Source organism: Ictidomys tridecemlineatus, chromosome 8 (genome assembly GCF_052094955.1).
Source record: "Ictidomys tridecemlineatus isolate mIctTri1 chromosome 8, mIctTri1.hap1, whole genome shotgun sequence".
In the NCBI taxonomy this organism is placed as follows: domain Eukaryota; kingdom Metazoa; phylum Chordata; class Mammalia; order Rodentia; family Sciuridae; genus Ictidomys; species Ictidomys tridecemlineatus.
This window is the reverse complement of record NC_135484.1, coordinates 39,725,912-39,744,456: the sequence shown is the minus strand read 5'-3', so window position 1 is coordinate 39,744,456 and position 18,545 is coordinate 39,725,912. Positions and strand designations below refer to the sequence as shown.

The window sequence follows — 18,545 nt, the reverse complement described above, 5'->3', positions numbered from 1 at the left end:
CTAATTAAATATTTTTGCATGGAGCTAACTTAAACTCATGATCCCATCCTACTATTTGCAAAGCCAGAGTTAGGCTTAGTGGCAGTATATATACTGTACTTTGAAAATAAAAAAAAAAATTCTTTTTCTCAAACTCATTTACAGCCACCTTACACACAAAGACTCTTCATTTAGGGTGATTCTGATATACAGATGCATAAAACTGAGGGAAAGATTATGGCTCTAGAAATATTCGCCTTTATGAGATCAGAAATGAGTTAAATGCCTGTGTTTTCCTTCGTTGACAATTGTGTTATTATTTTTTTTTCTGGTCTCGGTTCTCATTTTTATCTTCTTCAATAGGAATTTAGCAGAGAAGAGTTTATGGTTGAAAAACTTTATGTAAGTTCTCCAGAGACTTAATCATCAACACAATGAGTTGAAACCTCTCTGATCTTCTTTACTAAATCAAACGTCTCTGTTTACAACGAATGCAGAAAGTACAAAATGTTTCTGTACTCCTTCCTCATCAAAATTACCTCCTAGAGGAACTAGAAAATGTGTGTCAATGTGGATTACCATCTACAGGAGCTACTCGCCCTGACACTCTGGGGTCTTGCACACAAAGGATGAAAGAGGGGCGTGGGGAGACTGGAAGGCGTCCTTACCTCGCCTCGCCAGGCAAAACCCGCCCCATCAGTCTGCTGGGGAGTGGGGACCTGGAGCAAGATAAACTTGGGGCTTGGGATATTTGAATGCCACAAAAATTGCCATCCTTCCCAAAGAGGCAGGGAGAGAAGAGCTGAGTGCGTGCGCGAGCTGAGTGCTTACGTCGCAGCCCAGCTCTGTGCTGGGATAATTAGAGAGGAGTTGAGCTGAGCTGAGTCCTCTTTTAGCAGCAGCAGCCGGAGCCGCAGCAGCCACCCGGAGGGGTGCACCGGACTCCGGTCACTCCCAGCGCGCAGGGAGAGGCGGCTGCCGCGCCCACCGCCCCGGCGGCCCTGGGTGCACAAAGGCAGCGGCCGCCTGCGTGGCCTTTTCCATCCAGGCGTTCGGGTCCCCTCCCTCCCTTCTCTCCCGAAGGCGAAAATGGCAGGGCCGGGCGGGGACCTGGGACAGCGGTGGCCCTAGCTCTGCCGTCCCCACCCCTCCTGCTGAGAGGCAGCGCGTTGCCCTCAGATGATGCAGCCCCAGCTACTCCCGAGTGAGTCTTCGGCCCGGGTCCCCGCTCTCGCCCCTCTTGTCTGTTCGTTCCATACCGCCGAGAGGAGTTGATGCTGCTGTCGCCCCCGCTGCCGCCACCGCCGCCGAAGCCTGGGCTGATGGATGCCAGGGAGTGCCGCATTGCTTAGCGTCCCCGCCTCCGGGTTTGCTGGTAGGAGCCAGCTGCTCTTTCTTCTTTCTTGCTTTGGGGTTTATAGAAAAGATAGAGACATTTTTATTTCATTCTCCACAACTCCCTTCACCACCCCCCTGTTTTTGACATGCACCTTCCCAGAGAGATACCTTCCCTCCCCACCCCATCCCCATGGCAAGTCCTTTAAAATAAAGGCAGAGAGGAGGGCAGAAGTTGGGGGTGGGGTGGGGTGGGGGGAGCCCACGCTGGTGCCAACGCCACCAAAATCTCTCCTGGTGCCTCATGAGATCGCGGTGTATACCTAAGAGGGGCAGAAGGAAGGTGCACTATCTGCAGTGTTCCCTAATTGGATCATCATGATAATAAAAAAATAAAATCCCACAAAGATGTCTTTTTAAAAATAGCATCTTTGAATAAGCAGAGGGGGAAATAAGCTCCTCTCCCCCACCCTCTTTCTCTCTTTTTCTTTCTGGCAAAGACACTCTCTCCCCGCCCTGGATCTCAGCGCTGAAGAACCACCTTATTATTAATCAGAATTCCCATCGTTATCCCTGGCAGGCGCATCCTTCAGTAGGAACTGCAGAAACATCACTGTGCCGGGGCTGAGATGTGCGTGGGGGTTGTTTTTATTACATCTTGGAAGAGGAGAGAAGAGGACCGCACCATGATCAGAACCCCTCGTGCTAGGTGGGATTAGGGGTGTTTCATTCAGAGAGAAAGGACCAGAAGGATCAGGGAGCAGGGCCCTCCAGAGGTCCACGTTTCTTTAAAGAAGAGGGAACTAAACAGGGCGTTGTTTTTAGGTGTTTAGGGGAAAGTTTATATCCTCCACAGTAAAGCTGTTGGAAAGCAAGTGCAACAGGGTACTTGATTAATCACAAAGATCAATTCTTTCCTGTAAAGGAGAAGCAGGCAGCAGGGAGGTCTGGGGCCAGAGTGTGGAAGTGGCAAAGGCCAGGTTTGTTGTGGGACAGTCAACAAGAGCTTCAGAGCAAAGGCTCTGGAACAACAGAACAATGACTCATTTACAAGCTGGTCTTTCCCCTGAGACCCTGGAGAAAGCTCGCCTGGAACTGAATGAGAACCCAGACACGCTGCACCAGGACATCCAGGAGGTGAGGGATATGGTCATCACTAGACCGGACATTGGCTTCCTGCGCACTGACGATGCTTTCATCTTACGCTTCTTGCGGGCGAGGAAGTTTCATCACTTTGAGGCCTTCCGCCTCTTGGCCCAATACTTTGAGTATCGTCAGCAGAACCTGGACATGTTCAAAAGCTTCAAGGCCACTGACCCTGGCATCAAGCAGGCGCTGAAAGATGGTTTCCCTGGGGGCTTGGCCAATCTGGACCACTATGGCAGGAAGATTCTAGTCCTTTTTGCTGCCAACTGGGATCAGAGCAGGTAAATCTTAAATCCAAACTTGCGCATGAGCCTGTTTCCCTCCCATTTTCCAGAATTTATCCTGAAGAGTGGTGTCATATTTTTGCAGGTTTGATGTTTTTGTTTATTGGGCTAGGAGAAAAGAGAAACTGGGACTAAGAAATGAGTTTTTGGTGTGCACCCTGGGAAGAGAGAAGGCCTTTTATTTTTACTTTTAAAACTCTTAGTTCACTAACACCCGTTTTCCTATTGCAGCTTTAAGTGTTTCCTGAACCATCTTATTACACAGAAATCTAAATCACTAAACTTCTAAATAAAGCAGACAAAATTTTCACCTCCTGAATAAATTTACTGGTCTGGGAAAATGAGTAATTATAGCAAACAAGTTTTCCTCCTTCCTCATAAAGGAATTCTTAAACTTATGACAATCAACATCATAACTGTCATCAATACCCTCTCTCTTTAATATTCTTTATTTCTTATTTTCTAAGAATAGCCCGGTGCTCAAGCAAGAGCGGGTAGTTTTATTGCTTAGGAACTTTTCTGCTTGGTGATGTGTAGATAAAGGTGTAATATGATGTGTGTCACTTCAGTGAAAAGGAAGAGTTGCACCCTCTGTCGCTGAGCATGCCTAGCGACATTGAAAATAAAGGCTGACTGGTGTGCTTGTTCTACACCTGTCACTAATCTGAAGAATATGTTTCTTGTCTGATGTAATTTTTCATCTTTTAGAAAGAAGTGGAAAATGTTGGGATGTATCAGTTGGTAGGCTTCTTGAGCTCATTGGCTGTTTAGTAGAGGAGAAATAATATTTGCACTTCATCTACACTATTATGGGGAAAAAGCAACGGCACTTTTACTTCTTCAATCAGGTTTCATTTCCCAGGCTGTAAGATAGAAGAAATTATAAAAGCTTCTTGGATAAGGTAGTTTCAATTAACTTCAAAGTTAAATAAGTGTATTTCATGGAACTTGGAAATGTTCCCAAGCTAAATATCATAAGAAGATGGCTATTAAAACATTGGTGTATTTTAGTTTTGTGAATAATGAGTTTGGGTACATCTGGTTGATTTAAACTACATCTGGAGCAACAGTAATGTGTTTTACAATTAGTGAGAGATTTTATAGAACTTATGGATTTCTGGTAGGCTTCTGAATTTCTTGGGATATTAGAACATAATAAATAAAACTGATTTTTAACAGTTTTCCCATTTGATTGGTTACTTTCCCCTATAATTCCAAGTTGAGAGGTACTCTTATTTTTTAAAGTGAATATGGAGACAAAATACTACCTGAAGAATCATAAATTTAAGAAACTTGTAGATAAAATTAGACATTGAAGGGCATGGAGCTTTCTTTACTTTGGCTAGACCTTACTATACCTTTTATCATGTGGAAAACATCAAAGGACTATGAAATTCTATCCAACAACTATAAGTTTTCTTTAGAAAGTGTTTTTTTTTCTTTATCTAAATACATTATGAAGTCATGCAAATGATGATTGCATAGCAAAACTGAAAACTTTGAGAAAGAACCTAATATTCCATATTACAGTTTATTTAGAACTTTATTAAGCTTTAGTGATATGATGGCTATGGAAATTTTATATTTAAATACATCTTAAAGTCTGTTACAAATATCCCTAGAGAGGCAGATTTTATTCAAAGACACATATACATACATCAGAACTATTTCATCTATTTTATAAGTTAACTAACATTCATAATGATTTATTAGGATAATTAAGATGAAAGTCACTTATAGTTCTCTTCTATATGAAAAGAAGATTATTCTGGATATACTTAAAGAACTGTTTCAGTTGTCTATCTCTTGCATTTCTATAAAGGACACGTTCTAACTAAACAAACCTTTTCTCTTTGGAAATCTACAATAGGAGGGATATTGATAGACACGTAGAACATTTTTATTAAATTTCCATAAAATTATAAATATGAAAATACTATGAATTTAAAATTAAAATGTGAGAAGTTATGTCCTATAGAAACACCCTGTCAGGACCTATAGACTAATAGTTGTGAATTCTGTTACTGTGATTGGAAAGGAACAGGAATAAACAAGAAGTTGTAGTATACCAAGAAACTGTAGTACATCTAAATCACATGCAAGTGATTTAGAGCTTGCCTAAATTTCAGTTGTTTCTACCTTCTGTTTTGTTTGTTTGTTTGTTTTTAACAAATCCCTCCCTCTTCCTACTTGTTCCCCATACCAAGCCCACTTATACCAAATGACAAGGATTCCTGGATGGGCAGTTCTGCCATTTTGGCAGCCTCTGTAAATCTTTATCTTTAGAGTATGTGCACAAGAACTGTGTTGATCCCTGCCCTGAAATTGGAGGAACAACTGCATCTCTGGTAGTGTCAGAGTCCTACGATCCCTTCTCAGTATGAATCCTCTTTTTCCACCCTTTCTCAAGGCTTCTCTAACTTGCCTCCTACAGAAGCTGCGGCTACCTTTTCTACATGCTTACTTAACCATGGCTGTTAGGTCAGGTAACAGGTACATCTTACTCTCCCCTGCTGTGTAAGTTAAGTGCTGTGTTCCTTGTCCTCATCTTGCCAATTCAAAACCACCTGCATCTCTCAAGAAAACTGTACAGCTGAACATAATTTTGAGCACATGCATTGAGTTGAATACTTAAAAAATAGTATTATATAGGGATATTTCAGAAATGAAATAGAAGAAAAATTATTATTTAGAAAAAAGGTAATTTCCAAATTCTTAAGTACAAAGAAAAAATAAGATTTCATAAATTTTGAAGAAAATATTTGCAAACCTACCCCAAAGTATTAATTTGTGTAACAAAAGACATTTCTTATATTTATAATGGCACTTGAGCTACAATAGGTGCTCAATAAATATTTGAGGTAAATTAAGAGTTATGCAGTTTTTTAAAACAAATTCTAAGTAAAAATTTCTCTTTTACATGCTTTTTGCTATATTAAATTTGTAGGGCATTTTTTATGTGCCTGAAGACACTGAAACAGTAAATATAAAATAGTGTCTCTTTCTACTATAACATAGTGCAAGATAGTTTTAGATTCTATGAATAATTGGTGCCTTTCCAAAATCTTTGAGATATAAAGTCATAAGAAAGACTAAGGTAAAATAAAAATATTTACAGTATCCCCACCTTCTGACAAATCTAAAAAAAAAAAAGAAGAAATACTGAAATGTCAAAATGTGTTGTGTTCTGTGGTCTTCTAAAAAGAAATAAAACAGGCTCAGATGATTTGTAACATTCATTGAGCATTCTGTACCTTGGAAGAAATTCATACAATTTTATTTCCTTTCAGGTTGTCTAACATAATATCTGAAAACAAAAGCAAACACAACAAAATGATAATTTGATGGTTACGTTGCATCATTAGAATTCAGGGACTCTCAGGGCATCACATGCTATATTTCCTTCCCAAATGACAATGCCCTACTTAGGGCTCAGCAGATACCTCCAAGTTGTCCACTTGATTTCATCAACAGGGTGTGAAGATAATGGACCATGAAGCTAGAAGATATAGCACCACTTGAAAAAAGGAAGTTTAGAGTGAAAGGAGATGGCAGTCTAGGCCCCAAGGCATAAGAGCAGATAACTGAGAAGTAGAAATCCACTGACACATAATTACTGGGAATATTCATGAGTGAAATTGGGTTACCTGAAACCTACAGATGACATGTAGCCTGAGAGTTGGCCTGTAAATGATAGGTTAGCTGCCAGTAGTATTTTACTTCTATAGACCTCATTAGACTTATAAAATAGTTCTCTATACTTTAGTAGAAGAAACAACCATTTATTTGGGATTTGGTTAATAGTTATTAGAAAATAATTAAATGTAGCTAGAATTAAAGTGATTATTAATATAGTGGCAATTCAGAAAGCACACACCACCTTGCACTATCTTTGGTTTTCATAATGAACATTGATTATCACAGTATTGAAGGGGGAAGGGGCTTAAAACTCGCTGGTCAGACATTGCTGTGATCCTCTAACTCATCCTGGAATTTGCCTAGAAAACATTTTCTTGTATGTTTTTGCCTAGTAATCAGTGTTTCATAAAAAATAAAATATGTAAATGACAGGTGTTTGAGGTTTCAGTTTGAATTATGATCATGCTTTCATACCTTTCAATAATGTGGTCAATGTTCAAAATGATGATTTTGATAATAATGGCTTACCACTTAAAAGATAACCATAGACAATGCATATTTGCTTTAATGTCAACTACAAAGATTTTATTTTCTCTGGAAGTATGCTAAAATGAATAATATTAAATGAGATTAAAATGAAAAGGAATGGATTAAAAGAGTCAAGGGTAATAAACAAGATAGGTAGAATTACTCACAGTTGGTAGTCTTTAAAACCATTTTAAAAAGAAGAGAATTTATTGTTTGGCTTGATTTTTCAAGATTTCTTGTCTCAGTTTGTTAAAGTATTAAACCATTTCTCAACTATAAAGTCATTGTCACATTTAGTGGCAGGATCAGGAATCCTTATGTTCAAAATCCTTGAGGAATTGTTGCATTGTGTGATGGGTAGATTTCCATTAGGCTAAAGTAGAAGTTTCAGGTGTACATTCCACCAGATCCCAATCTGTGGTAGGGAGGCTCCCGAACAACTTCTCTAGAAATTGCCACTTATTCCAAACTCTTCTCTTAGTACAGACCATGGGAAAATGGGAGAGGTTAAAAAAAAAAAAAAAAAAAAAGACAGTTGTCCTGAGAAATGTTAGAGGAATATTGTGAAAAATCTCTGAAAAAAAAAAAAAAAGGATAGTCTCTAAAAACTGGGGCAATTAGGGCTGAGGCTGTAGCTCAATGGCAGAGCACTTGCCTAGCATTTGTGAGGCACTGGGTTTGATCCTTAGCACCATATACAAATAAAATAAAGACATTCTATCTATCTACAACTACAAAACAATTTTAAAAAATCGGGGCAACTATGTAGTAATTAGTGAAATAATCCTGAAATAACTGCAAAAACTGGAGGGCCAACCTTCAGTATGGCATTGATTAGGTTTATTCTAAATCAGGCTATTTCCATGTTTCAAATGTGCAACTTTAAACAAGGTTGAAGAAGAGCAAAGTATTTTGGGCTACCTAAATGCCCCAAAAGGAGGCCTCTAAACAAATATTTAAAGATAGTTTAAAAACTGGGCCAACAATTTGTTTATTAACAAGTTATTCTTACCAAGTTAATATATTTTTTCCCATTTTGAGAAAAGACAGAGCTCTTCTAACTTAACCCAGGGTTGCGTATATTTTAATAGTGATTAAAATAATCAGTGTTATGAAACAAAAGATACTGCTGCAGTTTGGATCATCATGACATCAAATAACAGGAATCAATTAATATTTATTTCATTTGAATTGATTAAAAAATAGACTAGTTGAATATTTGCCATATACCTAGAAATTTAGCAGGTATTACAGAGATACAACACAAACTTTGTACTGTTAAGAGACATATAATCTCCTTGGGAAGAAAAAGTATGAAAATCTATTTTTTCACCAGGGAGATTGCATATACTTTAAGAGGATACTGTGGATCAGCGCTGGAAGTTCTCAGCATAGGTGATGCTGTGGACTTCTCAGTTATGCAGGGACTCATCACTTGTGTGGTTAACTGAATCTAACTTTTTATTGTTCCTTTTTATTCATTCACTCATTCACTCACTTATTCATTCACATATTCAAAAACATTTTGAAGCCTGTATTATAGCAGTTGAGTACTTGCCTTATGATCATACAGCTAGTAAGTGAATCTGTCACATTCTTTTGTGTAGAGACAGTTATCAAAAATAAATCAAGGGAAAGACAGTTAAATGTAATTATATAAAAATTGAGCTCTGATAACTAAAAAAAGAAAACCAATCTATGGTTTCAATTTTTTTTTTATATACTAGAGATTGAACACAGGGGTGCTTAACCACTGAGCCACATCCCTATCCCTTTTCTTATTTAGAGACAGGGTCTTGCTAAATTGCTTAGGGCCTTGCCAAGTTGCTGAGGATGTCTTTGAACTTGTGATTCTTCTGCTACAGCCTCCTGAGTCATTGGTATTACAGGTGTATGTCACTAGGCCTGGCTGCTTTAAAAAATCTTGATTAAACAAAAGAATATAAATAACTAAGAACAAAAGTTAAGGTGTAAGAATATATTTTCTGAAGGCAAAGACTTTACTAACAGACACTTGCATAGAGTATCTGTCCGAGAAAAGAAAGGTTGATGAACTTATTTATTCCAGTAAAATTCAGTCCAATGTTAAGGTTTTTTTTTTTTTGTAGCAATAGTTGTACAATTATTTTTTTCAAAGAATGACATTTTATCTGCAGATGTCTCATTTCCAGTGCTTCTCTTGTTCTTATTCACATACGTTCCCACAGCAGTAAAATTAAAGCAAGGCTCAGACAGGTAATCTTTTGTGCTCAGTAACAGAAGCCAGGCAGATGGAAATCTGAGTTTCTATTTCTCTGAGGTTTGTTGACTTAGCTGCTTTGCTTCCTATTCTGACTCCTGTGAATGCCTTTGTGCTTCCTTCCACCAGAGTCCCAACAGGGTGCTGGCTGGAGAGTGCCCAGCACAGTGCCACTGTGCCACTGTGCCACCTTGATATCAATTTCCTGATCACCTATCTTCTGACACACATATTATACCACTGAGAAATGAAAAAGCAGACCAGCTATTTACCAAACCGTTCTAGGTGTGGGGCACAATGGGGATAGGACAGAGACCTGGTTTACATGGAGTCAGAAAGACATGGCTTGTAATCTAGGCTCCCTCTTTCTTCCTTAGTGATTTTGGGCAAACTGTATAAATTCTCTGAGATACTATGTACTCATCTGTTTAATAGAAGGAAGAAAGCCAGCCCAGGGACTTTGGTGATTATTTTGATATTAAAACAATGCATTTAAAATTGCTTTGGAAATCTTAAGCTATTACCCCATAGAGGTGCTGTCATTACAACACAGTAGTATAAAACACCTAGATAGGTTCCTGAGCTTTGGCACTAACCACACCCTGAGGTATTAATAAAGGTCTTTGTCTCTCTCCCAAGCACCTTTCCAACAAGACATGCTTTAGACTTTAGAAAATATTATTTAATGAAGAGTGAGGGGCTGGGCAGGCTTAATGAAGAATTTAATAATGGCTGATTGATTTAGTGACAAAGGAAGTTGTTGGCTGTTATGCTGTTGTATGTGATGCCAGGATGCCAGTTTTCCCTGTCATGCTGAAAAAACTGGAGAGTAGAAGGACACGACCTGTTTGTGATCTCAGTTGATCTTTGCTCTGACTATAAGATGTGTTGAGAGAGTAGGTGCTGTGAACGCCAGGAGGGAAGCCTAGGCCAAGAAGCCACCAAAAATTGCATGGTCAGAAACAGGAGAAGAAGCTGCTCTAATGTGCTTGAGTAAGTTTTCAAAGTACTTTCTGAATTCACTTTAAGCAATAACTTCTTTTACTAGCCAGGGCTCCTGGCTGCAGGTTGTGTTCTTCTACTCAGTACTGCTGCATGGCAAGGTCTTGTCTGCCCTCAGTCCAAGAAGGTGTTTTGCTTTGTCCTTTGGGTGGAGAGAAAAGCCATACATGAATGATATAAATTAAAAAAAAAATGATGCCAAATAGGGTGCTTTGATATCCTTTGTGGGAGGAAGTAAAGCAGTGTGGCTTTTACCCTTGGAAAAGGGTATATATTCTTGTGTACTTATAGTATTCTGGGTACACTATTGGGCAATGAGGACAGAGAGTAGTATTAAACAGTAAAACTCAGTTTTTAAGCTAAGCTTACATGTCTGCAGCCATAGACTGAGAAAGAAAGGGTCCCCATCAGATGGAGAGAATCTCACACAAGAGAGCATGCCAGAAGTAGGCCCAGAGAAAGGTAGAACTTAGGGAAAATGAAAAGGAAAGGTGTCCTTAACAGATTAAAGTGAAGGAACAGTAGAGAAGTGTACCAGTTTGCTGGGGGATAGATGTAACAAGACCTTGAAGGCTAGAGGGAATCTGCATGGATGTGTAAGGTAAGAGGTATAATTATTAAGGGAATGGTGGGGTTTTGAAGAGCCATGGGGGAGCAGTGTTATGTGCAGGATGATTAATATCACAGTAGGGTGTTGGCAAGATAAAGGGGAGAAAAACAAAAGAGAAATGCCATTATATTAGGCAATGAACCTGAGATTACTGGCAAAGAAGAGTTGGAGGCCAAAGAGATATGAAATAAAAAGAAAAGTATTTGGAACTTGGTGAAAATACACGGAAGGAGAAGGGAATGGGGATATCCAAGAATGATTCTTCATTAATTGGTCATTTCAAATAATCTCAGAGGGGAAGTGAGTATGGAAGTACTGAGATAAGTATCATTAATATGAAATATCTCGAGTAACATTTACTATGCTGATGTTTAAGTGGCAACTGGAAGGATGAGTGTGTTGCTTAAGAGTGACACTGTCTCTGGGCATACAGGTGAGACATTCACTCGTGTATTGGCCAGTGGGAAAAGTGCATGATTCAGGAACTCTATGAGGTACTACCTGGTGACAGGAGGAAATCAAGGTCTATTTCTGCATTTGGATGATTGAAGAAAGAGTGGAACCAATGATGGAAGACCTAGAGTATCCAGAAAGTGGGAGGAAAAAAATTGTAATGTCATGGAACCAAATAGTAGAGTCTCAACAGCTATGATTATAGCAAATATACTCATTGGCTATATTATATGCCAACTGATGATAAAAACTTTACATATATTATTTTATTTAATTTTTATTCCCACAAGCCTGCAAAGTTAAGAATACATGGTTCAGGGCTGGGGATGTGGCTCAAGCGGTAGCGCGCTCGCCTGGCATGCGCTGGGTTCAGTTCTCAGCATCACATACAAATAAAGATGTTGTGTCCACCGAAAACTAAAAAAAATAGATAATAAAAAATTCTCTCTCTCTCTCTCTCTCTCTCTCTCTCTCTCTCTCTCTCCCCCCCTCTTTCTTTTTTTTTTTTTTTGTACTTTGTTCCAAAGTACAAAAGCAACTGTAGAATATGAGGTGATACAATTATATAATTATAGAAATCATAGAAGTTAACATTTAAAGTATTTTCTATGTGATAGGCAGTGGACTATATTTCACATTTTGTTCTAGCAGGTAACTACTACCATTTCCATTTTGAAAAGAGGAAGTGAAGGCTTAGCAAGGTTCAGTAACTTCTTCAAGGTTCAGAGACAACCTGATATTAGAAAAATAGGCAAGTGTTTCATTTTCACTTTGTATTTGGGATAGTGATAAGTTGTATATTAAAAAGACTTTGATTAAGTTAAAAAAACACATTTTACTTTGTATCTTTCAGACTGGTTTTATAACTATAAAATTTCAAGAGGGATTAGATGTTTTCTGAGTATACAGTGAATAAATAGGAGCTCTGGTGTCAAAGTATTCTCCATATGTTTTTAACATATTATGGCAACTTTGATTTAATTCAGGGACAGTGGTCTACATAGTCAGATGTCAGTTGTAAAATTCCTTGCTTGTGTTATGATTTCTTCTTACTATGAGCTATGCATCATTTTCTCTACAAATTCAAGTTTTAGCTAATGCTATTTTGGGGAGCACAACCAGGAGTCAAGAGCTGCAACAATGTGCTAGTTTTGTTTTTCGTGTGTGTGTGTGTGTGTGTGTGTGTGTGTGTGTGTGTATGTGTGTATGTGTGTGTTTAAGAGGATTTCTTCCAACACACAAGGGAAAAATAGCAATGATGAAACTCATATAATTTGGGTATAAATACCAAACATGAATATGTAACATGTTTCATTATAGTAACTTCTAATTTCCAAATTATAACAGTTAAAATAATTTAAAGAGGAGAGCAATTGTAGGATTCCTGAAGAAATAAATTCATAGATGCTACATTTCTTTGGAAGGTATTTTACGGACTTTGGCAAGAGCCTGTGAAATCATGTTCTTCTAAGGAGTAGCCTGCTGAGCTGCTAATGGTAATAATATGACATGTTTGACAACAGAGGACAGGAGTAAGTCAAGAGTGGTGTTGGCCTGCCCTTTGAATATGTTAGCTAAGATGTTTTTACTTTCTCAAGCTTATAAATTCAAATGATTTTTATAAAGATCACTTAGATTTCTTGGAACAAGTTATTAAATTAAAAAAAATGGTTAGAATTTCTCTTGAAAACTTTGCAAGCTTGATTTTCTTCCATATGATCTTGAAATTTTCCTTATTTTACTTCTTTTAGGATAATTATATATCTCTATATATAGCATATATAATTTATAATATTATATATAACTCATAATAATTTATAACCTATTTTATATGTATAATATATAATTTTTGTAATTTATATATTTTATTCATATACATAAATATGTTTTTACTTAAAATATATTTTTACTTAGAATATACTTATTTATATATTCAAATTTATATATAAAATATATTTTTAACTAAAAATAAATAAAAAATATATTTATTTATATAGATAAATTATATATTATAATCCTTGATTTTGATGTAGTTTGAAAGAACTATACTTCAAGTGTATTCCTTAAACAAACTGCCTCTTGTTTTTAGCATTACTGGTATTGATTTACCTTTACTAGATACAAATGCATCATCCTTCCAAAACTGGTTTAAGATTCATATTTTATTTTATGGTATTTTGATATTAATGCAATTTTATATTCTTCTGAGTAATAGAAGAATAAATCAGTCTCATAATGAGGAAACATCCTAAGTTAGACTTTTCTGATTTTTAATTTTCTTTAGCATGATATTATTATTTTATTACCTTTATTTTATTTGTTTATTTATTTATTTATTTTTATGTGGTGCTGGGGATTGAACCCAATGCTTCATGCATGCTAGGCAAGTGCTCTACAACTGAGTCACAACCCTGGCCCAGAATGATATTAGTTTGAATTTCAGAAACTAAAGTGATTTGGAGGGAATGTCTAATTTTTACCTAATTTCTAATTTTAGATTTTAAAAGCTAATTTTAACTTAAAATTTTCTGTTTCAACTTATCCATCTTTGTAGGTTTATAGGCTTTAGGTTATAACACATGCAGGCCATTATGTCCACAATGAAGGTAGGCCAGCCATCAAGTGACATTTAAGGCATTATGTCATGTACTTTTCACTAATAACAAATAAATAATACAGCTCTACAAAAAGTTTTATTACCTTATGTATTCAAGAAATAGTTTTGGATTCCATATCCCTAGGCCTGTAATACCTGGACTCATTCTAGATGGTTAAAAATAATCTCTTGATTATTGTTTTCTAAAATAGTAATTAATAGTCTATTCTAAAAATCATAGTTAACTTTTTAAGGAAAATATTCTTCAATTCTCATTATACCCTGCCTAGTGCACTATATCTAGGGCTACCATTACAACAACCCAAAGTAAGTTAGGTATATATGCCAACTTTCACTGAATACCTCCTGTATACCTAGCATTGTGCAGATTATTTCATCAGAATTATCTGTATGATTCTTTGTCTTCCAACTCCCACCTCCCACCTTGTGAGATAGGCATAGGTACCACTATACTTTCCAATAAGGGAACTGGTCCTCAGAATTTTAAATTAATAGTACATCAAGGGCCATGCATCTAATGACAGGCAGGGCAGAGATGCCATCTAGAAGTCTTCTGACATCATGCCCTATTCTTGGTTAATGCTAGAATCCTAAAGATTCTGTTCCAAACAGATAGTTTTACAGACTGGGAAATGAAAAGCTGAGAAATTATCTAAAGCTCCAATGTTCTTTTTTTATTCCTTTCCAAACTATCATACTTTTTCATTCACCTCCAAATATTTTTAGAAGGAAAAATAGAACTACTCCCTCTTCAATACCTCCATCTCATACTGTCTCCTTGGTGAGTATATCACTTCCACTAAATACAGGTGATTTCTATTCCTGATCCCCTTCCACCCCATCCCACTTATTCCCCAAGGTGCAGATCTCTCTCTGTAAGCTTTTCTTGGACGTCTTCACCTGAATTTCTCAGGAGAAAAATTATTAAAATATAGATTATACAAAAAATCAAAATTATTACCATTGTCCATAAATTTTCTGACTCCTTTTAAAATTTGGAGACTTCTTAATGATTGTATTATTAGAATAATTATCTTATATCTCTCTTAGCTTTGACTGCATTAGCCACTTTATTTTCTTGATCTTTCAGCTTGTACTTTTGATTCTAGAACTTTTTTGCTTTGAGCTCTCTTTTGAGCTTAGTATCTATTTCTCCAGATGCTTACTTAATGTATCTTTCCGGATATATTACCTGTTCATCAAATGCAACAATTTCTATTCAAAACTCTGTATTTCCAGACATCCCCAATAATACCCTCTATTTGCATTATTGATTTTGATTAATGATTTAATATTTATTCAGTCTCTGAAGCTAGAATCTGTGTGTCATTCTTTACTCTTTCCCCAATTTTACTCTCCACATCTATTTAAATATCAAATTATTATTTTTTACCACTAAGAACCTATCAAATTTGGCTTCTTATTTTTGTTCTGTCTTCATTTAATCAGTTTCTTAGTCTACAACTAGTCTCCTTGTTCCCCAGTCTAGTCCTATTTTGCAGGAATAAGTGACTTATTGGGCTTCTAGAATGTGTCTGATATTGTCTTAAGGAGCAAGGCAGGAAAAAATAAAGATCCAACTCTAAATTTGGATGATTTGCATTATATTAAAGAGGCAAATTTCCATGATTTTATGATTCTCTGCTTTTGTGTGCTTTCTCTGTCTCTCTCATCTTCTCTTCTTTTATCTTCTTTTATCTTTATGATGCAAACTCAACACAAGTAATTAAGTCTGCTGATACTTTTATCCATAGTGATCTCATACACTTTTCTTGTTGATGAAATTCCTTCAGATCTCATTCTTGAATTTTTCAAATATAGTTGTCTCTTGGTATCCTTGAGATATTGGCTCCAGGATCCCCTGCAGACACTGATTCTGCAGATTCTCAAGTCTCTTATGTAAAATGGCATGGTATTTGCCTACAATCTGTGCACCTCTTCCTGTATACTTTCATTCCTCTCTATTTAAAATATCTCTTGATAACTTACAATGTAAATAGTTGTTATACTGTATTTCTTAAGAAAGTCAGTATGAGTTCAGTACAAACATAGTGTCTTTCTTATTTTTTTTTTTTTCAAATTCTATCCTCAACACACAGAATCTAGAGTTGCGGATCCCTAGAATATGGAGGGGTGATATATAAGAAGTGTAAGAATTACCCACAGCATCACAGCATTCTTATGCTGTTCCACTCTATGATGCCTACTTTTGGGGATAGCTGAAATGAGATATTAGAAACTCATAGGAAGGTCTAGCTGCAAATTACATGACTACAAAGTATGAAAAAATCTGTAGTATTTTCAAAATCATTGCTACTTGTTTAAATAGAATATATGTTAAATACTAATATGTCCCCAGAGCTTATATAAAGTAAACTTCTTAAAATAAGCTTTTTAGGCAAAATAATTTCCTTGAGATTTTTTGAGGTATTTTAAAGGAACTCTTTAGTGTGCTAAAAAAAAAGCTTTCCACAGATTCTACAAGAGTTGTCAGATCTAATTGAGTACTTTTCTGTTACTGATAGGTACACACTGGTGGATATTCTGCGTGCCATCTTACTTTCTTTAGAAGCCATGATTGAAGATCCTGAGCTTCAAGTCAATGGATTTGTTTTGATCATAGACTGGAGTAACTTCACCTTCAAGCAAGCCTCTAAACTTACGCCAAGCATGCTGCGATTAGCTATTGAAGGTCTTCAGGTAGGAGATGCCAGTTACTGTGCCTTACTCTCCCATGTTTGACTTCTCTTATCCAATGACTTCAAATGCAAAATAGCTTACAGAATAATAAAAACAAAAAGCATAGATTTTTTTTAGTACAAATATTTTAATGAACAAAAGGATTTTAAAAGGTGAGTGGAAGGATGCTAGCCTTTTAGAAGCCTTCGTTATGTCTAAACATATAGGTGAGGGACTGAGATTTTTATCTTGTTAATCAAGACATGTAACTTTTTAAATTTGAATTATTAGACAGTGGGACTTGGTTTTTATTTATTTTTCTTTTTCTGTGTTTATTGGTTAATTAACTAAATGCATCTTTTATTACTCCATATAATCTAATGAATCAGGGAAGGGTCCGCATCATCTTCATGCTGCCTAAAGTTGGTCAACATTATTTTTGTTGATTTTGTTTCAAAAGCACACAAATTATCATTTTGAATTATTTCTTTAGACCTATTTTTTTTTCCTTTTTTAGGTGAGAGGAGTTTTTACATGGCATATATTATTATGGTGCATTTTCTAGGGAATGATTATTGACTTGGAGATAATAAAAAAGGAAGTGGATCATAATTTACTGTCATAATCTTGCTGTTGTCAAGTTTTTGACTTTTAGGATGTCATTTGGTTCAATCTCTACTATATGCTACTTTGTGTATAATATTTATGGAATTGATTTTAAGCTTCTAGAAAGTTTTGCAAGTTCACTTGAGTGGTATTACTCCATGTTTATTCTCTTTATTTTTAACTCATTCTTGAAATTTGTGATTTAACAGTTTATTTCTTCTAATTTTCATCACTGATACTATCTCTCATTTCAAATTAATGAATTATATATGCATTATTCATCATGTCAAAGTATTAGGCATTTTTGTGTTGAATAAGTCCAAATAATCCAGATCTTCACTCCATAGTAATTTCTGACTGTGTCTCTGGCACATAAATTGATGACTGCTGAACCCCTAACAATGGGCCACTGCTGCAGGCGGCAGGACATCTTAACCAAATTGAATTCACAGTTTGAGTTCTGCCTCCAGACTGAATAAGACACACTGATCTTTCTTTTCAACGTAAGTTTTTCCCACTGCAAGTTTCCTGACTGGCTCTTGGTGAGTCTGCCTTTCCCCTTTCTTATCTTAAAAAACACCTTTTTTAAAAAACTCCACAGAGACAGTTAACAAGGTGCTGAGAGAGGGCGCAGAATAAAGCATGTTTGGCAATATGTCTGTCATGTAGAATGAGACCTAATTCTGCTATTTGTCAGTAATGAATAAATTGTTCTTCAGTTTGTAAAAGAAATTGGTTCTCATCAGCTGTGTTATTCGTTATAGTTTGCATCTGAAATGTCCCCCAAATGCTCTTGTGTTGAAGGCTTGGTCCCCTATACAGCAATGTTCAGAGGTAGGCCTTTGGGGAGATGACTGGACTGTGAGGGCTCTGACCTCATTCACAGAGAGCTGAATGAACTACTGAGAGGTGGAGAAACTGAAGGAGGTGGAACCCAGATAGATAAAGTAGGTCACTGGGGCTATGTTCTGGAAGGGTCTATTGCCCCTGACACCTCTGTCTCCCTCTCTTTGCTTTTGGACTGCCATGAGCTGCGCAGCTTTCCTCAACCATGCCCTTCTGCCAGGATGTTCTCTCCCAACTCAGGACTGAAGCAATGGAGGTGGCTGGCTAACCATGTGCTGAAATCTCTGAAACCCTGAGCCAAAATAAAATTTTCCTCCTCTAAGTTGCTTATAGCAGGTATTTTGGTCACAGGAATGAGAAACTAACAGTAACTTAACATGTTTGGTAACCTGCCTAATTGTTATCCTTATTTAACCTATGTTTGCATTAGGAGCAGCCTCTCCTTCAGCTGTGAGACAGACTGGAGAACTCATTATACCCAAGAAGGTTTTAAAAGCACCTCAAAGATAGATCTAATATTCTGCTATTTTGCAACTTGCCCACTTATAGACTTACTTAATAGTGTGTGATACGTCATTGCTG

General features: G+C 36.7%; 2 protein-coding genes across 5 annotated transcripts in view; one reads left to right on the top strand and one right to left on the bottom strand.

Annotated features, from left to right (window-relative positions):
• Positions 1-433: 433 nt before the first annotated feature.
• Positions 434-2,125, bottom strand: LOC120889129 (uncharacterized). Of its 3 annotated transcripts, none has more exons than XM_040283249.2 (2): positions 1,638-2,125; positions 434-1,385 (listed from the first exon to the last, which is right to left on the bottom strand). In XM_040283249.2, exon 2 carries the CDS (start codon positions 1,322-1,324, stop codon positions 872-874), a length of 453 nt encoding a protein of 150 aa, XP_040139183.2. In that variant the 5' UTR covers positions 1,325-1,385; positions 1,638-2,125; the 3' UTR covers positions 434-871. The 3 variants fall into 3 exon arrangements, with proteins under 3 accessions (XP_040139183.2, XP_040139182.2, XP_040139186.2); XM_040283248.2 differs by having other exon boundaries at positions 1,856-2,125; XM_040283252.2 differs by lacking the exon at positions 1,638-2,125 and adding an exon at positions 1,486-1,606.
• The window catches only part of Clvs2 (clavesin 2), a 73,303-nt gene continuing 55,444 nt past the window's right edge, over positions 687-18,545 (top strand). The window contains exons 1-3 of one of the 2 annotated variants that reach the window (XM_078019273.1): positions 687-1,354; positions 1,895-2,741; positions 16,358-16,532. In XM_078019273.1, the coding sequence (XP_077875399.1) occupies positions 2,353-2,741; positions 16,358-16,532 (564 nt within the window). In that variant the 5' untranslated portion in view covers positions 687-1,354; positions 1,895-2,352. Of the gene's footprint in view, positions 1,355-1,814; positions 2,742-16,357; positions 16,533-18,545 lie in introns of both variants that reach the window. The other variant, XM_005340521.4, reaches the window with a different exon arrangement.

Excerpts from the sequence above, each read along its gene's own strand:
- LOC120889129 (XM_040283249.2), bottom strand. The coding sequence starts at position 1,324 with ATGCGGCACTCCCTGGCATCCATCAGCCCAGGCTTCGGCGGCGGTGGC.